The following is a 20,208-nucleotide window of genomic DNA, read 5'->3' as shown; positions in this document are numbered from 1 at the left end:
AACGATGCTTCGGCTCTGAAAAAAAAACAGACCTCGCGAAACTTTACAATAGATGCATACGTGTGTGTATATACACTTATGTGCGTGCACATGTGTGTGTACGCGCACAGAAATCCGGCAAATTGTTTATTTACTCGGTCGCCTGCATATTCATTAGGTCTAATTATTTTCTAGTAACGAAAACACAAAAAGCTCGCTAAGACTCGGAATCCTTCAATTTCGCCTTTGTTCAGCCCTTCACTTGGCTTATTCGCAACTAAATCTGAGCCCCTCCAATTCGTGGTGGCAAACAAAGAAACTTTCAACTCCCGGTGCTAATGAAGGGCGCGGGCAGCCACCGCCGCGCAGGTACCGGAGCGGGCGGCAGCGGCACCGCCAGCAGCGCTGGGAAGTGCACGATGCCAGGAGGGGTGGCAATGGATGCAGCCCAAGGAGGAAAGCAACCAACGACCGAGCAACAAATAAACTTTGATATGCCTTCAAGGAGCCCTCCGCTGCAGTTTATCTGCAGATGCACTTTGCCTTTGCTCAGTGCGTGAGGGTCCCTTCCAGAGCAGATGTATTATGTAATTTCCCTCTTGGAGCTTGGGAGGATTTGCAGCTTTTCGGAATAATGAGGGGCTGAATCTACACGTACGCGTTCATTCTGCAAAATCCGCTCGGAGGAATTGCAGTAGCTTAGAGCAACAGGTACACCCGCCCTGCGTGCCTCTGCGGGACGTGATCCTGTGCGGACGTCCCGTTAATCTCTGCGTTTGGTTCTAAAATTAACCGGAGCGATGGGACAGAGTTGTCAGCGTAATGGGGGAATCTTCAGGGGATGGCATCAGGAGAGCCTGAAAGTTGGGCAACGTGGGGCGAGGATGCCTCCAAGTGCAGGGGGAGCAGTGACAGTGCCAGGTACGCACAAAGCTCGCAGGAAGGCGGACGGGAGTGTATTTTTAGGAAGCATATCTAAATATACGTTGTAAGAGTGAATGTAAGGAAAAAAAAATGTTGTGGGTTGTAGAAGTTATCAAGTGGGATTTGCGGCACGCTCTCTGCAGGAAACGAAAGCTGCTCCAGTTCAAAGCCACATGCACCAACGTGACATATAAGCCATTAAAATATCATCCTGACGGCTCATTTCTGCTTCATCATACATTCCCTAACTGCTTCCAGAAAGCAAGAAAAGAAGAAATGAAGGATGACCGCCTCGATGGAAGCGCCAAAGAGGTGGTGGGTTCTTACGGCGGGGGGGGGGGGGGGGGGGGGAGGGGGGGAGAAGAGAGAGAGGGGGAAGGGGGGAGCATTGTTTTCTTTTTCTTTCTTTCTTTCTTTTCCCTTCCCCCCAGTCACACCCCACACCCCTTACGCACCCCCCCTCCACCCCCCCCTTAATTTTTGCCAGTTCAGATATGAGGGGAAACCTTCAACAGGTCGAAGGGGTAAGTGCCGGGGAGGAGGGAGTGCCTTGGGTGGCTGCCCCCACCGCCTTCCCCAAGACTTGGGTGACAGCTCCCTGCCTTCGGGGGTCTCCGCAGGAGGAGGCTCGGCCACCCCTGGGAAGAAGGGTCGGAGCCCCGCGGGGCCCTGAGGCAGCGCCTCGGCGGCCCCGAACCCACGTGAGGCCGGCTCCCGGCAGCACCTCGGCGTGTGGGGCGGGCGCACGGAGAGAGAAACCCCGGGGTGCCGTCGAGGGGGGCACCGACACTCTCCGCCGGCCCCGGTCAACTTTCCGGACCCTGAGGGGCGGGCTGGGCGGCACTCCGCAGGGCGGAGCGGGACGGGGGTCTGCGGATAGGGGCGGGGGTAGCTCCGGGCGGGACGACGGCAGCTAGTTGGAGAAGGGCAACGGCGGGACCGGCTCGGTCCCGCGGTCGCCTAGGTGGCCGGGGGTATCGAGGAGAGGGCGAGGGGCGCCGACAGTGTTGAGACCCGTGGTACGGCGTCCCAAGGATGCGCTCCCCGCCCAGCGCCTCGCCCACCGCCGCGCCTGATGCCATGGGGCCGTGCCTGGGGAGCCGGCACTTCAGCACAGCGCGTCCTTCTTTATAGGCGGCTACAGGAGGGATGGAGCCCGGCCGGCCCCCTCCACCCCTATCCACATCCCACTCCCCGGGGCAGGACCGGGGGAGCTGCCAAGAAGCTGGGTGCTGCAGCCAGCATCGCGCAGCGCCCTCGGGGGGGCGGGACCCCATCCCTGGAGCCGCTCGGGAAAGGGGAGAGGCTCCCACATCGCAGCTGAGGGTGACCTATGACCCGAGCTTGGCTCCGTGTGCCAGCCCCGGGCACAGGGAGCTCGGTGTCCCGCGGCTGCTCTGCCAGGCACGGCCCAGGGCAACCCGGCCGGTTTCGGTCTGTGACGCCGTTTCCATTTGTGTAGCCGACTGTAGCCTAGGGCTACAGTAGCTGCTGGGCTAGGGCTTTCTCCACCTGGTCTCGAGGAACTTTCTCTCTGCATTGACTTCTTCTCTGTATTCCCGGGGGCAGAAAAGGGTACCCGGCCGGACTGTCACACCCCGAGGCAGTGCCAACAAACCCGGACACCGCAGCTCCTGCGGAGGCTGCAGGCAGAGGCATCTCCCGGCCTCTCACTGCTGCATGAACGGCTGCACATTTCTCCCCCTGCTTTGGGGAAGAGCAGCTGGATTCCACCGGCTGCTGGCCCGAGGGAACGTCGAGCCCTTTGGCGGCAACGAGGGCCCCGGTGCAGTCTGGAACCCCGCAGCAGAGCCCCATGGTTCAGCCGATCACGGGCAGGGTTGCCCTGCCTGGATGATGGGACATCCCGCTCCCCGTTCTGACAGTGGCACCTTGTGATCAGAAAGGCTATGAGGTCGTCCCGGAGTTTTAGTCAATATTTACTCAGTTCCACAACTGTTTTGCCTTTGCTTCTGTCATCTGGTAACCATTTGAAATATTAAATGCAGCAAATTTGTATTTATTTATTTATTTTGTCCAGTTTCAACAAGTTTCGGAGAATGCTCGGGAGCTGAGCTCTCCCAGCTCCTCCATCCTACCCCATACAGCACCACTCCTGCAGAACTCGTGCCAGTAGGGCAGTGCTTACTTCACTGGCTCTATAAACATGTGAGGGTGAATGGAAACTGACAAGTAAAATAATTCCTGAGGGTTTTCCTTTGGCCCTTTCTATTTCTTCAGTAATTTTCATCACAGCAGTGAAAAGGTTGAAGGCATCAAATTATTCGTGATGGAGTATGCCTGTGATAAGCTGATGAAGTTTCATAATTAATATCATCAATTATTTGTGTTAGTATAGATTTTTATTCCCCAGCCCTGGAGTCTCAATAATAATAATAGCAACAGAAATAGTAATAATGATCTCTTTCCGAAGGGGGGGGAGAAGAAAAAAAAAAAGGATTCTCCTCTGTTTTTCTATATTGTAAAACACTCGACAATTTCAAAGGTACGTGTAAGAATTCGGCCTCGGACATTGCATCAAAGCCCAGATCTGTACTACTGCTGCCGCTCAAAGAGATGCGCGAAGTTCTGCCTGCAGCAGTGACAGTGCTCTGCCTCGCAGAGTGCAAAGAGCAAGCTGAAAATTATAGGCAGGGAGAAGTGCCAGGGTGTTACAATGCTAATCCTTGCTGAGACAACAACTTGCGTTGGAGGCTCGCGGAGAGCCCGAAATTTAATTTCGGGAAGGAAGGATCTGTAAACAATATAGCCGAGTTGATAGAAACCCGCCTCACAACAGTCTGCCAGAAGGTGAATGTCAGATCAAAGGAGAAGTTGAAAAGATGCCCTTTCATAATTTTTTTCCCCCTTCATCAGCCATGGAAACTTCATGACTCCATAAAACATGTGATGCTTTGCTGGGGAGACAGCCTACAGTTTCCCCTCAGAGAAAGCTCCTCTCGCCCACCCCTTGCTGTTAACTCTTGGGGTTTGTTTCTCTCGGCGGTTTTTTCTTTCCTTCTTCTTGCATCCACGGTGCCCAAGCCATACATAGCCGTACTCATTTCATATCACACACAAACTGTTATGCTCTTAACTTTCCACCCCTCTTCCTTAACAGGAACCAAGTCAGGAAATGAGGCACAAGACTCCCCTTGTAATGAGGAAAAGAAAACGACTTTACAGAAACATCCTGGAAAAGTCAAGTAAGTTAAAATATGTCTATTTTTCAGTTCAAAGGAGAGAATATTTTTTTCAGCTTAGTGTTTAACATACTTGCATAAACACAAATCAGCGACACAACGCCCCACCAGCAGCTGCCTAATCCTGCTGAATGCCTATTCATTTGGAGGTTCTAGAATTAATATTTGACGACTCTCTCATTGAAACAACAACCCCTGACCCCCAGTGATTGCACTGTCACATTATTCTATGACATATTCATCTTGAATTCATTTACGGACGATTTGATTGGAATGAGGTTTGACATGTATTGGATCCTATTAAAGAAGAAGACTTTGATCTTGTTGATGGGGTTTACATGATATGTATCATCTTTACCAGGGCTACTAGGCTTCTACAATGTGGTGTCTAAGTAGTTAGTGACTGACAGCTTATCTGACAGGAATACCTTAATCTTGAGGTGCTGAATGAAATATTCTATTTAAAATAAGCATATGATTTGCTGGTCCTAGGGTAGCTCTAGGTCACAAAAAGTAAGAGACAAACCTAGGCACAAGTCCTTGCTCGTCTGATGGCTGAATTCCCTGAAATAAAGAAGCCCCGTCTGCGGGAATGGGGCGAGGAAATAGGAACAAAGGGAGAGTGCAATCCCGAGCTGCTCGGTGCACCTCTTGGAGAGGAGATGTCGAGGGTACCGGCGGGCTCTACCGAGCCATTCCCCCCGAGCAGCGGTGCCTTCTCCCGGCTCAGCCACTGCCCACACGCCCTCCCGGCCCATCACGAAGCTGATGGCTGTGGGATCGCACGGGAACGCAGCTCGGAACTCTCAGTTTCTCTTCATTGTTGCTGTTGTTTGTTTGTTCTTTTAATTATTTATTTATTATTCCTCTGAGTAAATATTAGGATTTTCAGATTAATCCTTTCCTCCAGTCCAGGAGTTGAAGCCTGTAAGGTAACTCTTAGAAGCTGCTGTGTGGGGATTTAAGGGCATACCCTCAGAGCCCGGATCGGAGGGGTTCTGGCCGGCTCATCGAGCAGGGAACTGTGCTCAGGGGTGGGAGGGCACGGCCGAGGGGCCGGAGGTCAGAGCCCGGGGCAGGACCTCTCCTAACACCGAGCGCAGCTCTAGGGGGGAGCAGTATTTGGCCCCAATTCAAAAAGCACAACACGAGCAGTCCCGGTTTCCTGGGGCTTTGCCTGTCGCCTTCACAGAAAGGTAGCCATAGGGAGAAGTGACTTACTACATCGGGGAAATTCACAGCAAAAAACATGGTAGCTCTGTAAACCGCTCGGCACAGCCAGGACGGCCCATCCCCGGGGCTCTGCGGTGCTGGGCTGGTCCTGCAGGACGCGGTGCGGGCAGTGCCGGGGGCTTCGTGTTGCAGACACCCGCCCTTAGACAGGGGCCCTAGGACAGGGGAGAGCCGTAGCCCTGGGGCCAAGGAAAGGAGAAAGGTGCCTCAGAGTAATCTTAGAGGAAAAAACCCGGGTGTATCACTCCATAACCTGTCAGCTCTCTGGAACAGACCATCAACGCAGGCAGGCTTGAGGACAGCTGCTAGGAAAGTTGTACCGAGCACAGAGCTGTCAGGAGCACACGTTGATTGCCCCTGGATCTGTCACCAAGAGAGCACCGAGGTTCCTCTGCACTTCATTCTATCCTAAGGTCTACCCTAAAGATCTCATTGTCCTAGCACTGGACCTACCCTGATGACTGGCTCAGTTTGAACGGAATGTTTCTGTTTTGCTGCTTGAGCATTGCTGCCTTCTGCCTGGAAGTGTTCAGGTTCATCCAGCTTAGCAGTCCCGGGGGGGTCTAGAAGGGGATGCCCATATCGTAGCCAGGTGGGTGGAAAGGAAACAATAACAATAATAATAAAACCTTGGCCACGCACAGGCTGATGTTGACACAGTTGAGCGTTTGCCGAGCTCATCTGGTCACACACAGCTCGCAAAGCTGCCAAGAGCAGGAAACCTCTCTCACCCCTCGAGCGGCAGCCAAAGGGCCGCTTAACGGCGCTCGGGATTCCAAGCATCCCGCGAGCAGCGCCGAGCTTCAGCCCCGCTGCCCCCCGTCGTGCTGCCCTTCTCTGCCGGCACCGGGAACCCCGCCCGCCCCCCGGGACAGCGGGATAGGGGCTTATTCGCTGTTGCAAGCTGGACTGGGAGCGGGGTGCGAGCCGAGAGCCATCGGTGTCCAAACAGAAAACACTGCAGTAACTGAAGTGAACGCAGGGCAAATCCGGTTAGAACATCTTTAATAGATAAACTGTTCCAGATGTATTCTCTCCTGCCCGAGAAGTGTCAGAATTACTGGATAACAAGTATGTCGAGGTGGAAGGTTTTCGGGAGGTTAGGGAAAGCAGCTTTGTTTGGAATTCACGCTCTCAGTGCATTTGTAAGTAACAGATTCGTACTTCCTAACGTGTGTCTCCTGAGCACTCCTATTGAGATGCTCATGAATAGGACCGCAAAAGCCATTCCCTAGAGCCAGTAGTTAGGAGTTAAGATACTATGAGGATGGCGTGTGCTGTAAAATGCCTGTGTAAACATGTTCTGTAAGGATGGAGAGCTGACAGCGTCATTTGCCACTTTTCATCATATCTCCACTCAGATAGATGTACATGAGGATGTTCCTACAGCCAGTGACCATAGTATCACTTCTGTGCTATGGGGGAAGTAGAGCGAGATCCAAAACTGCAGCCAGGCAGCATGGTAGGCTGTGCCAGGAACATGTCCTATGTGATTCTGGGTGTCTCATGTTTACATCCTATCGTTTCCACTCGTTGGCTAGTAGCTTCTGTTCTGAGCAGCTGCCTTGACCGTGCAGAACATTTTCATATTTTGCCACTTATTGTAAAGCTGATAAATTTGTGTGGAAGTGTGGAAACCTGTAATGGGAGCTTCATCTGGTGTGACAGAGAGCATCCATGGGGAAGTGACAGCGAGACAGGTACCGAGCTGTGGGAGCCAGGCTTAGGGAACTAATTGCTGCTTTCTCTTGTTCATTGGCAGAGTCCTCTGTGGTAGGACCCCAGATCTGGTGCTGCTGTAGGCAGCTACTTACAGTTGTGTTTCTTGTTCTCAAAGCACGCACTGTCTTTCACGTGTCTTCTCCCATGCTCCATGGAAAGTTCACAATCCCCATTTTACATTGAAGTGGGAGCTTCCTTCTACACCCTGAGCTTATCTAAACCTGTCAGGCCTCAGTGCACGGAGCCTGATTCTTAGCTGGCAGCTCGCACCCCTCAGTTGTGCTCTCTCCTCCAGGTGAGAAACACAGAACGGAGGCTTTACAGATGCGTTGCGATGCTTCTCATCAAATCGAGGATGGGGATTTACTTATAAGTGTCAGAGAGAGACAGGAAGGGAGATACCCCCTCTTCTGGGTTAAGAACTCAGACTCAGCCCCAAACACCACGATTTCTCCCATTGCCTGAAAACCAACAACCGTATAACACCAAAACTCGCCCGAGGCGGTGAGCGCAGCTTTTTCGAGAGCCCTTTGCGCGGCCGAGAGCCGCAGTACCAACCCGAGCACGAGGACGCTGCACAACCCCAAGGGGAGGCTCGCAGGGCTGCGCGTGGAGGCGGCCGCCAGTGAGCGCCGGGGCCCCAAACAAAGGAGGAGGCCGAGGGGAGCGACCGGGGCTTTCCCACCGGGGCTCTCCCTGCCCGTCGGGGCTTTGTTTACCCGCACCGGAGGCCTGGCCCGGCGGCGGGACCGGGGGCACGCTCCTGTCACGGCCCCGGCCCCCGGCAGGGCTGCGGGAGGGCGGCGGGCCGGGGGCAGCCGGCGGCAGCGCATGCGCAGTACGCGGCTCCCCGCAGCCCCCCGCCCGCGCCGAGCGATAACCCTCGGTTCGGCGGCGGGACCTGTCAGCGGTGACGCCACGACGGCGGCGGCCAATGGGAGAACAGGGAGATTGTTTGGCCGCGGGGCCGTGCGCGGCAGCCCGGAGGCGGCGCGGTCCCGTCCCGCGGCCGCGCGGCGCGGGTCTGCGGGGGCCCGCGGAGGCCGGGCCGTGCGGGGACCTCCCCGGCCTCAGCCGCCGCCAAAAGCGAGCCCCCGCCACCCCCGCGCAGCCCACCCGCTGACACCGTGCGCCCCGCCACCGGAGCAAGCGGGACGGGAAACTTTTGGGGGGAGAAAGAAAAAAAAAAGTTTTCCTCCCCCTTCATCCCCCTCGCTTTTTCTTTGCTTTTTCTTTATTCCCCCCCGTCCCCCACCGTCTCCCTCTCCCCTCCGCCGTCAGATGGCTTTTTAGCGTTAACAGCTAAAGAGTGTGGGTGCTCCGGGGATCCCAGTGATGGACCCCGCTGCTCTTTGCGGGCGGAACGCGGCGCTGAGACTCGTTGACCCGGGGGGATCTCTACGTCCCCATCTCCGCCACCCCCCGCAGTCCGTGCCACGCTGCCCGGGCCTCGCCGCGCACCCCCCCGCCGCCGGGTCCCGCCTCGACTGGCCGCACCAACACATGGGGCACCGCCACCATCCTCATCTTCCTCCTCAGCATCACCTCGCATCCCTAAAGCTCGGCCCTGCCCCTCAGCCCCACCGCCCGCGCCCGGCGGGCTCGGCCCAGCCGCTCTCCGGTCACACAGAAGCGTTCGGCCCGGCGACGGTCCCCTGCCCCGTGTCCCATACAGCTGCGGTCAGGGACTCGGCCATGCCCGGGCTGAGCGAGCAGCACCCCGCTGCCCGATCTCACCACGGACTGTTTGTCTCGACAACAGGTAGCTGCCCCGGACACCGCGGGCACCACCGCCCCTCGGAAGCCGGGAATCCCGCGCTGTTCGCTGGACTCCATGAGCAGCCGCCCCGTGCAGCTCCAGGTGGCCATCTAAACGGACAGATAAGGCTGGGGTTACCTGGAGAAATGTACGCCAAAGCTGAACATTTCACTCCAGTGCCAGCCTCCAGGACAGAGCCTTTTGCTGCTTCTTCGCTTCATAGCTACGGTGGCATGAACCTGAACGTGAACCTGGCTCCGCACCACGGCCCGGGGGCCTTCTTCCGCTACATGCGGCAGCCCATCAAACAGGAACTCATCTGTAAGTGGATTGAGTTGGAGCAGACTCCCAAAAAATTATGCTCGAAAACTTTCAGCACGATGCACGAGCTGGTGACTCATGTCACCGTGGAGCACGTTGGAGGACCCGAGCAGTCCAATCACATATGTTTCTGGGAAGAGTGCCCGCGAGAAGGGAAACCTTTCAAGGCCAAATACAAACTCGTAAATCACATCCGAGTCCACACAGGTGAAAAACCTTTCCCCTGCCCTTTCCCAGGCTGTGGCAAAGTGTTTGCCAGATCAGAGAATCTCAAAATACACAAAAGAACTCACACAGGTCAGTATGGAAAGCTCTCTTTACTCTCTCTGTATTATTCAGCGTACTGTTTTGCTTTATTTTCTTTTGAATGTGTCCTTTGCGTTGTTGTTGAATGCACGCCAAGTCCTTCCAGAAAATAAATTCTCGAATTTGTTTGCTTCTGTACCGCTTGGAGGGAGGGGGAGAAGATGGGGGGAAAAAAAGGTGAGCGAGAACAAATCTCGGAATTCTCGTCCATGTTTTTTTTTTTTTTTTTTTTTTCTGGTTTTGTGGCTGTGAGGTTTGTGCGGGGAGAGCTGTGACCATACCGAGTGGTAGAGCTATTGCTGCTGCTTCACACGGGCGTGGATTTCTTTCTTTTCTTTCTTTTCTTTCTTTCTTTCTTTCTTTTTTTTTTTTTTTCCTTTCCTGTTGGCAGTTTAATGTAGTTGGGGAAAAAAATGAAATCATTGTGCAAGCTCCCAAATTAAAAGTGAACAATAGGACTTACAACTTGTCTAGTCAGTTTTGAGCGATGTCGCTGAGATGCTGCTGGTCGAACGTTGTGAGAATAACACAGCTGCGACCTTTTCGTTCAACAGTTTTGTTTTGGGCAGAGGGAGTTTCATATGTTTGATCTGAATAACACTGACATATTTCATGAGCATTGCCATCCACGGACTCTGTGCGCTCGCAGATACGGGGAGCTGCAAGTTCTGAATCTCGGGAGGGAAAAAAGAGAAGAACCCCCTGTATTGTTTCGGCCTGTACTGCTTGAGATGTCATTTGCAGATCTGTGAAGCGAAATTGGGACATGTGTCGGGAGCGTCTGTTGGTTCTGGCTAACAGAAATAAAGTCACTCGCTGGACGATCTCTCAAAACTGCCTTTGAACTCTTCCGGCCAGGAAAGCATTTATAATTAATGAAATGACACGTAGAAAGTTTTCACACTTTCAGTAGCAGCTTGTGAAGTTGTATTAATTAGTTTAGCAGCCGGTGTTTGTAGTCTGTGGAGTTGGGTTGTGATTTTTTTCGCCCTTTTTTCCCCTCTTTTTTTTTTTTCTCTTTTTTCCTTTTTCTCTTTTTTTTTTTCTTTTTTCTTTTTCTTTTCTTTTTTTCTTTTTTTTTTTTTTTTCCTAAGGACGATAAGAAATAAGCCCTTTTTGGAACATTTAATCTGTTCCAGTGTCGGGTTTTCCACCCCCACCCCCTCCTGTACTGCCTTATGCACTGCGAGGGAAACTCCATAATCCTATTGTAAGATCTGCTTACAGCCAAACGATTTTTTTCGCCCTCCAGTTCCTAAAAGTCCCCTTCCCCCCACGCTCGCTGCGGCCCGACCTTCTAGGAGCAGCGTTTTTACGATACAACCCGACGTGCTGTAATATGCATGACATCTATCCTAATTTCGTATCGTATCGCCTAAACATAGCGCGGAGGTTTTACAGCGAGCATCACTCGTCACCTAATTATTTTTCCATCGCTCTGTGAGTAGCTCATCTGGGAGGGGGTGGGAGGTGGGGGGGCAAAGAGGAGCTGGGTTCCTCTCTTCGTTCTCGGCCGCTTTGCGAGAAGAAAGGAGCGGCCCCGGGTCACGCAGCTTGCGGCCGGATCGGAACAGGTACAGCCTTCGCCCGGCGGAGCTCATCCCTTAATGACGGCGTTTTTCTTAAGTAAACAAACTTTTACTGCTCTTTAACGGCCTCACTGTTTGAAGTCTCTGAAGCAGAAAATGGTTAAGTTCTTGGGGAAAGTGACCTACATCGGCGAGGCAGGTTCAGGGCAGAGCCGCGATCGGAGCCGTGCGTTTATTAAACATAATTCCGCGCGTCTGTACTTTTCACTTTAACGTTCCCGGTGATTAATTGCTGTATTGTGAAAACTCCTGCGGGGCCTTTATGGTTCCACCGTTTCTATTAAACACCCAGAAGTTGTCAAAAGCGAAATGTTTCTGAAACCCTCATAGAACTCGCTACAAATTATTCATGAAGACAGTTCTAGATTCAACAGGAAAATTATTGCCTCCTCAAATATTAATGACCGCCGCTCTCTGCGGGGCCGGGGAGGGCTCTCTGCCGGGGCTCTGCTCCCCAGGCCCGAGGTTCCCGTGAGCCCGGGGTGGGGGTGGGGGGGCCGGGCCGGCTCCCGGCGCTGCCTCCCGGGGCCCTCTGCGGGCCGTGGGGCGCTGCCCGCCGCCCCCGTTCCCCGCCCGCAGCCCGAGGCCGCCGCCTCCGGCCCCCCGCCCCCCGGAGAAGTTGGTAAATACCTTAATCCACTCCCGGAGACGGGGGATTATGCCACAATTTCCGAGCAGAGGACGGTTTTGCGCAGCTACAAGTGGGGGGGTAACATGGCGGGTTGGGTCCTGCGCTTTTCCGTCGCCCGGAGAACTCTCTGAGCGTCCGCATAGCCGCACCTCTGTACCCGGGCCGCCCTGGGAGGACCGCACTGTGTCCTCTTCCCTGCGGGTGGGGTTCCCACGTAAGAAAACCCTCTCTCAGGAAAGGAATACATCTCGGCCGGCTCCTCTTTACCGAGGCGTTCCGAGAATGCAACCCGGGCTGCTGCGGAAGCGCTGCCCTCTCCCCGCTGCTCTCTGACTGCACGAGGGCTGCTCGGCGCCTCTCTCACGGGGTTAAGCGAAGTTTAACGTCTTGCAACTCCGGAGGAAGCAGAACGCGCCGCAGCCGCCTTTACCTGATTGTAACTCACGTTGCACAACCGAAGCGCTTATGAGGATGGCTTTCCCTGGGGCCTCCTAACTTACTGCTTGCTTGTACTACACTAATATCCTTGATTTGTTGTCTCAACGTAGATGCTGAAGGTCAAATTGTTGCCTTACGTGGAGCTGTAATTAGATTATATGTGTGCGTGCATATGCACCGCTGTATACCGACAGCATTTGGTTACGGACCCGCATTAATTTCTTCGAGACCTTATTTTTAACCTCTCCCCCTTCTCCCCGATGCCAGGTGTTTACCAATCCTCTGTGCAAATGTTAGCGGTGACCGTCAGTGGGTATTCCGGAGGAAAGGACACGCTCGAAGCGCGGAGCCGTGAGCCTTTTCCCACCCACCTTGCATAAAGTGCATTCATGTGAAATATTTGGAATGCTTTCCTTTATGTGCTCGTGCTCACAGCCAGCGCGAGGTGGGCTGCGCCCCTCCGAAATTCGATCGTGACGATCCGCGAGGGGATAAAAACCGCCAACAAATTAAAAACCAGAAGCCCGGAGCTTTTACAAATGTGCCGGGTCCCTTCCGCCACACACGCCATGATGGGAGTACAGGGGCTTTGTTTGTACTTGACGATTAGGGTTCGGCTGCACATCTCGTGGTGTCTCCCTCGCCCAGATACTTTTTTGCTTAAGGGGATGAGTTGGCTTTTCTTTTTTTTTTTTTTTTTCCCACCCGGCTGCTGCAGAACCTGAACGTTCCTTGCCAAGCTGGGTTTGCAGTGTGCCATTGTCAGTGACAATAACGCAGTCGTCATTTCAGCCCGAAGCTCTCCGTGGCACGTTTCCTGGAAAGCTGCCTGTATATCGTGTACCGTGCACGGTCTGCACCATCCCAACTTATGCGTGACTTTGGCATCACAATTATATTTCTATTCTGCTTAACGTCACTTATCATATTACCAGACAAATTAATCCCGATTGCGATTCCTTCCATGACTGAGTAGGTTCAAATGAAAAGAGAATGCTGCCCCAGACAGAGCAGTGTCCCGGCCTACTCTTTCTCCTGCTGAATCCCTCTCGTTTCGCCCACACCATCGATGTCTTTTAGAAAGATTTTGTGCTTTGCCCTACTGTGTCAGCAACTGGGGAGCGGGGAAGGGAGGGGGGACGCGGTTCTTCCGCGGGATCGTAATCAGTGCGAGAAAGGAGTGCACGAGATGTGATCTGGTGAGGTGACGAATAATATTTCCACTTGCACCTCCGGGAGTGTGAGAAATGTATTTAACGTAAAAACGCTCCCAGAAATAAATCACTGCCCGCTCTTTCTGCAGGACACCGGGGTCCTCAGGGACAGCGCGCATTGTTTACCCGGAACGAGCACATCGCATCGAAGTTTTCCTTATCTGGGGGCTTTGTCTGGCGCACAAAACCCCACGTTGACACCGAGGGCAGGGGCGGGAAGAGCGGCCTCGGGCCGAGCGCTCCCGCTGTGGAGCCGGATGGGCATGAGGGGAGCGTGGCGGGGAAGGGCCGGGGCTGGCGGGGCCCGAGAGGAGCCGCCCCGGGGGAGCCTTGTGGGGCCGAAGAGGATGAAAGCGTGGTCGGGGTGCGGGGGCTGCCCGGAGGCCCCCGTGCTAACGGCTGTGCTCTCTCTTTGCCACCCGCAGGGGAGAAGCCGTTCAAATGTGAATTCGAGGGCTGCGACAGACGCTTCGCCAACAGCAGCGACAGGAAGAAGCACTCGCACGTCCACACCAGCGACAAACCCTACAACTGCAAAGTGAGAGGCTGCGACAAGTCCTACACCCACCCCAGCTCCCTGAGAAAACACATGAAAGTGCACTGCAAATCCCCTCCTCCCAGCTCCGGCTACGAGTCCTCCACGCCCTCCTTGGTGTCCCCCTCCTCGGACTCCGGCCGGGACCCCCCCGCCTCGTGTTCCCACGCCGAGTCCTCCGCGCCCGCGCCGCCCGCCGCCAACCTGAGCGAATGGTACGTGTGTCAGGGCCGCCCCGCGCCCCCCGCCGCCCCGCCGCCTCCGCGCCCCGCCGCCCAGCCCCGGCCCCGCTGCTAGAGAGCGCGGCGGGCGACGGGAGCGGGAGCGCGGCCGCGGGCAGCCGGAGAGGAGGGGACGGGCCTTGGCTTCGGCCCCGGGGAGGCAGAGCCGTGCTGCCGGACCCCGCTGCTCCCGCTCGGCCTGGCCAAGCTGCCTCCTTCCTCCGAGCGCACCTCCCGCTGATCTCCTTGCTCCCGCCTGGCCATAAGCGCACAGAGTTGCAGCAGCCGTTTTCTTTTCCCTTTCCTTTTTCCTTTATCCCTTTTCCTTCCCTTCCCTTTCCCGCTCCCCACCCACAGTGGTTTCACAACGGATTCGCAGCTGTACAGGTTTTCTCTTGTCAACAGTGTCTCGTGCTGAAGTGTTCTGCTGGTCCTCTACTTTCTGTGAGAGCGTTGTTCTGTTTTTTTTTTTTAAAAAGAAAAAAGTATATAAACAATTATTTGTTACCGAATTGTACAGAATTAATCCATTAAATTCTTTCGTTAATTAACTCTCTCGATGGACGTTTCTGTAAAGAATCTCCCACCGTTCCCTGCAGCAGTACGTAACAATACATACAGCTATCTATTTCCCCCAGTGCCTAACACAGGCGGCCCAGGCGGTGTGGGGCTGCACGTTCCTTCGGCCCTGGCTCCCCCAAATCCCCCTCTCCCCCCCCAGGTGCGGTCTCTGTCTGGTTGGGGTTGTGGGGGCTGAGGGCAGAGCCGCCAATGACGTCACGCAGCGGGTGGGGGCCCAGTGCCCCCCGGCAGAACGGGGCCGGGGCCGCTGCTGTACGGCTGTGCCCTGCGGAGCGCTCCCGGTGCCGGTGCTCGCACAGCGCGGCTGGGGCATGGCCCAGAGCTTCAAGCTAGACCCTACACAAACATACACGGCTCACTCCTCTTGGCGAAATAAAGGAGGAAAGAGGAGGGAAAAAAAAAAAAAAAAAAAAAACAACACCAAAAACAATAACAACAACAACAACAACAAAACAAGCACACAAAAGCCTCCAGTGGGGTAGCTTGAAACTGCCGAATGGTACCGTTTTAATTACTTTAATGATGTTTAAGAATAGCAGATACTATAGGCAAATAAATAGCACGGGCTGCTGGAAGGGTTTCCCACGGCTTGCTGGGTGCGGAGGGGCTGCTGTGAGCTCTTTCCCTGTGCCCCGTTCACCCCCTCCGCCCAGGTGGCTGCGGCTGTGTCCGGCAAACACACGCGCACATACACACGTGTGTGTTTATAGATGTCAAGATAAAAGCGAGAGGAAAACAGATAGACGGTTAGTGGCAAACCCAGCCCCTCCTGCTGCAGCCCGATGCTGTTCCCAAGGCACCACGTCCCCACTTCAGCAGCGCGAACCTGGCAACTTTTGGGGTTTGTGTGCCTCGCTCCTCGCCTTGTGTCAGGGCGAGAATGCACCACTGGGCCTGGGGAAATGGGTGCGGAGCCCACGCTGGGCGCTGCTCCCTTCTGTCACGCAGCCCCAAAGTCACACTTCAGAACCGGAGCCTGCTGCGGGCAGAAGGCTGTGTCCATCCTGTCCCCGGCTCTGTTTAGTTCTTTATTTCTCTATTTCCAGAAGTGTTGGATGTGCAGGCTAATCACCTTTAATTTTTCATTTGCTTGTTACAGATGTCTGCCCCGTTGCTCTCAAGGTAATCTAGACAGACGCAGCTGAAAGCCTGAATCTTATGCCTTAGACATCAAAGAAAGCTCGCACAAAGAAGTATTTCTTCACAACGGTGAATCTTCATGGTAAGTTAGGATTTCTATGGCAATAGGCAAGTCATACTTAAATAGTGAAAGGCGAAGTCTGGAGCCCGTCCAGTCTTTTCATTAAGGACATAATATTTACGTCTAACGGGCCCTTTTTCTTGTGTATACAAGTATATATTTTTGTTTGACGCCAACTAAATCATTTTCATTTAATTTCCGGTAAACAAAACCCACGCGAACGGGGCACTTGTTCCAGATCATAATAAAAATGGATAAGAATGTCGGGAAGAAAAGGCCCGCCTGAACCGCCGCCTCGGCTCACTTTTGTTTCTGCTTTCTGCCGGGATCAGAGAATGCGTTTGGGATTTGAGGGCGAGTTTCTAAAGGCAAGGAAATGGTTTTTAAGGGGGAAAAGAAAAGGAGAAAGGTCTAATCAAGCTCGGGTTGTTCAAAGGGCCTGATTTTGGGGTTGAAAGTGTGAGTTTTATGGTGCATCAGCATGCCACGTTAGGATCGCTATGGTAATGAGGAGAGCAATAGCAAGCGGCCTTCAAAGGAGGCACACTCCATTTGAGACAGTCTATTAAGATACATTTGCACTGACCTTTGGTTTCATGCTAGCTTAATACACTCAATCTGCCCCTCGCTACGGACATGCTTCTTCCACCCAAGGCCCTTCTGCGGGGCTGGGCTCCGCCGGGCTTCACCCTCGACCCAAGCGGGCTCCGCTCCCCTCATCCCCCAAAAGGGGCAGCTCCGGGCTCTGCCCGCGCTCCCCTCACCCCCATCCCCTCGGTAGGATGGGGAAGAACCCCTCTGGCGACCGCCCCACGGAGGGGCTGCGCCGGGGATGTCACCGCGACCCGCGGCTCCGCTCAGGGCTCGGCTCGAGGGACCCCCCCGCAGCCCCCGGGGGCGGGGAACTTGACACCCGCACGGCCGGGGCCATGGGCGCTGGGCCATGGGCCCGGGAAAGTTAGAAGTCCATGTTCCAGTAATTGTCTTGTTGTTTATTTTATCCAAGTACCCTGGTGAATAGGGGAAAAATAAACACGGTGAAAAAAAAATTCAAACAGTTGAGTCGTCTTTAGTGCCAGCCCTTGTGGTTGAATAAAAAGGATGGTCCAATTTCTATTGAGCTGAGAAATCTTTGAAGTGGGAGTTATTATCTGAGAAATTCCTGCTCGTCGTCCTAACAACGCTGATGAAACGTAAAAGGTTCTTTGTCAGCGATTTGTTCTCCTCTCTGTCAAACTCACCCTGCCCGTTGGCTTTAAACCGTTTCTAAAGAGATAAAATCAAACTTTTAAAGATAACTTTGGGGGCCCAGAGGGTGCGGAAAATACCAAACTACCGAATCCTGTGTATAGACATACATCTGGATCTACGTGGCTGCGTCTGTGTGAAACTGTCTGCCTACAGATGTCCGTAGATGTCTGCATGACCTTACTGCTCTAAAGTTGAAATGATGTCCATTTTGGCATTTTATCCTCTGAACTTTTCCGTCTAATAAATTATTCTTCCACATGTGCTGCGCAGAATGCAGCTCCTGAGAGAAGGCAGAAACGTTGGGTCTCGTTGCCACCAGTATGTGACCAACAGACGTGTTCTTTCACTAGAATGAAAGCAACAGCAAAGACATCAGAGTGAAAGTCTTTGATCATTTCAACAGTCCGAATACCTATTAAGCGTGTATATACTGCGATGTATCGAAGTGGTTAACGCATTCAAAGCGATGGCTTCCATATGCTCCCATGTTTTATTGTCCGTAAGTGTAAAGATAGCCCAACCGCATCCCTTTTGTATCTTCATTTGATAAACATCACCGTGCGTACCGATTCCCCGGTCAAGATTTATTTAGGAGTTTCCCATCGGAGATCGTTCAAAGCTCTGTTTGTAAAGCGGATTCCTCGAAGTTGTAACTCATCGGTGTACTTCTGTTTTAGTTGCTACAGAGTGATCTGAGCCCAATTCCGCCGTTCTAAGCAACCCCAAAATTTTAATGGGACTTTTCCTGATCAAAGACCGAGTCAAACTGCGGCGGAGGGGGTATTATTATTATTAGTATTATTGTTATTATTGATTCTGGCTCTTATCATATTTATGGGGAAATCTACCACACTCCTCGTGAACTGTACGGAGAAGAAAACACCTCTGAAAATGTAGCTCGCAAAAACATTTGCAACGTTGATATACTGTATCTGACTTCTTAAATTCCGTCTTTTCCTTCATCACATGTTTGGTAACGGAGGAACTTTCTGTTGTGCGCTTGAACATACTATTTATTTTTAATATTTGGATTTTTTTTTTTACAATAAATATTTATAAACGTATCAATTCTAGGGTTATTTTTACAAATGTGCACTTTTAAAAATATGTGTTTGTACCGACGATGCCGAGCCGCTCCCAGAGCGCTGTAATTCGTCCTTCTGTTGGTTTTATATTCGTTGAAAAAGATTTCTCGAAGCGGTGTACTGTCAATGTGGTGTACGATATAAGGCGTGTTTTTTTGTTGGTCTTTATCCTCTCCTAATGTTAATCGTTTTAGGTTGGCATTTGCATTAAAAGAACAAAACCAAACCAAAGCACCTCTTTGGCTTCATTTCGGGGATAGCTTTTTTTTTTGTTTTGTTTCGTTTTTCAGAGAAAGAGATTCCAATGAATTCTATAAACATTGCCCGAAGTGCAGCGTGCAAACGCAGATCCCAGTGCCCCGAGTTTTCCTCAACGAGCCCCGTCCCTTTCTTGTCTGCCCTGCACTCCGCGGTTCCAGGCGGGCAGCTCCGCTCTCGTGAGGTCCCCGACCGCCGGGGATGGGCGCGGGGCTCCTGGCAGAGCCCCCCCAGCTCCGCTGCTCCTGCCTCTGTCCCATGGTGTGTGTTCTCTTGGCAGGAAGGCGTGGGATAACATTGTTTGAGGAAATATCCCCCTAAAATGAGCCCTGACACAGTGCCACTTATTTCATTTGATGAGTATTTATATGTATATATCTAAGAGAGGAAATGAATTCATCAGGTGAAGTAGCACGAAGATAACCCTTCCGGGCCCTATGAATTGCACCGACTGATTTTGACGCCTTGCAGCTCCCAGCTCGCTCAGAATCCCCTTGGCAGGGCTGCTCAGAGCCCAGCTTTGCCATTTGGGTGAATGCAGCCCTGGGCACAGCAGCCCCAACCCCTGCCGGTGTAGTGCGCATGCGCGCTGCCTTTACCTTTTTTTTTTTTTTTTTCCTAATGGAAAACTTGAAAGAAGTTGACTAACACACAGAGATGACAAAAAGTTGGCTTTGGGTGGCGCGAATATTGTCACTAAGAATGCGTTTGACTACAGAAAGGGAGAGAATGAAAGAAAGTAAAGAATTACAGGAAGAAAGGAATGAAAGAAAAAGAGAGGAAAACATTTTTGCCGATGTGTAGAAGACAAAAAAAAAAAAGGCACAAAAAGGCAAGGAGGGCTAACAGTACATGCTAATTAAAGAATACAATTCTATGGTCTCTAATGATTGAGCGAAGACATGTACTTATTGCACTTGACTGTCAACAAGGGAAGGAATGTCCCCTCAGACAGCATGGTGAGAGACGTGTGGGCATTATTAGTGGCCCTTTAAAGACATTGCCTTTTCTTTCTCAATGCTGACAAACCATTTTGGAGGGAACCATCCCCTGTTGCTTCCTATCATCGATCCCCGTGCAAGCCCCTGCATTGTGCAAGTGCATTAATTAAAGACCATTCATTTAACAAAAGCACATTGTATGTTCAGGAAAGGAAGATTAGAAATATGAATCAGTAACCAAAGCCCATTTCCTCCACGATATCGGGAGAAACGGAGGGGCGGGAGGGGCTGTCAGACACGCCGAGTAGGACTGAGCAGTTTGGGACAGAAGCCCTGAACTGGTTTACATTGCCAAGAACCCGTTGTCGATGTCTGAACGTGCAGCGTTCTGCCCTGCCCTCCCCTCTCCTTTCCGAGGGGTCGGACCCGCAGTGACCCGGGGCTGAGCCCCTGCCCTGGGACCATCACCCCAAATGGGATTTTCCAGCTGTCTCCATGCACACACACTTACGGGCACAGACACGCACACACGCTTATTCATCCTTTCCCATCCCTTCGCTGTCTCGATTTTTACAGCCCAAAGGGAAACCCAGCTGGTCCGGCCAGGCCGGCTGCGACAGGCGCGTGCCTTATCGCGATAAGGTGGAAGAGGAGCGCGGAGGTTACGCGGGGGAAGGAGAGAAGCCGGCTCCCCAGCATCGCCCACATGACTGCTAAGCGGCTCCAGCTCCGCTAAAACCTCTGGGCCATATGTTAGTTTATTTATACCCTTTGTCTTTTCCCGTGTCGCCTGGTGCAAGGATATTCCTGGGATA

General features: G+C 52.9%; 1 protein-coding gene across 2 annotated transcripts; it reads left to right on the top strand.

Annotated features, from left to right (window-relative positions):
- The first annotated feature begins 822 nt into the window (after positions 1-822).
- Positions 823-18,362, top strand: ZIC4 (Zic family member 4). 2 transcript variants are annotated; one of them, XM_052686561.1, is made up of 5 exons: positions 823-1,218; positions 4,025-4,109; positions 8,824-9,438; positions 13,745-14,069; positions 15,757-18,362. In XM_052686561.1, coding segments are annotated over exons 1-5 (1,251 nt in total). In that variant the 5' UTR covers positions 823-993; the 3' UTR covers positions 15,758-18,362. The 2 variants fall into 2 exon arrangements, with proteins under 2 accessions (XP_052542521.1, XP_052542520.1); XM_052686560.1 differs by lacking the exons at positions 823-1,218; positions 4,025-4,109 and having other exon boundaries at positions 8,397-9,438.
- The last annotated feature ends 1,846 nt before the right edge of the window (positions 18,363-20,208 follow it).

Source organism: Tympanuchus pallidicinctus, unplaced genomic scaffold, assembly GCF_026119805.1.
Source record: "Tympanuchus pallidicinctus isolate F22 unplaced genomic scaffold, pur_lepc_1.0 scaffold22, whole genome shotgun sequence".
Classification (NCBI taxonomy): Eukaryota; Metazoa; Chordata; class Aves; order Galliformes; family Phasianidae; genus Tympanuchus; species Tympanuchus pallidicinctus.
The sequence above is the reverse complement of the archived record's forward strand: the minus strand, read 5'-3'. Positions and strand labels throughout refer to the sequence as shown.

What these genes read in the sequence shown, in the direction of transcription:
- ZIC4 (XM_052686560.1), top strand. Translation starts at nt 8,397, where the DNA reads ATGGACCCCGCTGCTCTTTGCGGGCGGAACGCGGCGCTGAGACTCGTT. An exon ending in ACACAAAAGAACTCACACAG is followed by an intron (nt 9,439 to 13,744) that starts GTCAGTATGGAA and finishes TGCCACCCGCAG; the next exon opens with GGGAGAAGCCGTTCAAATGT.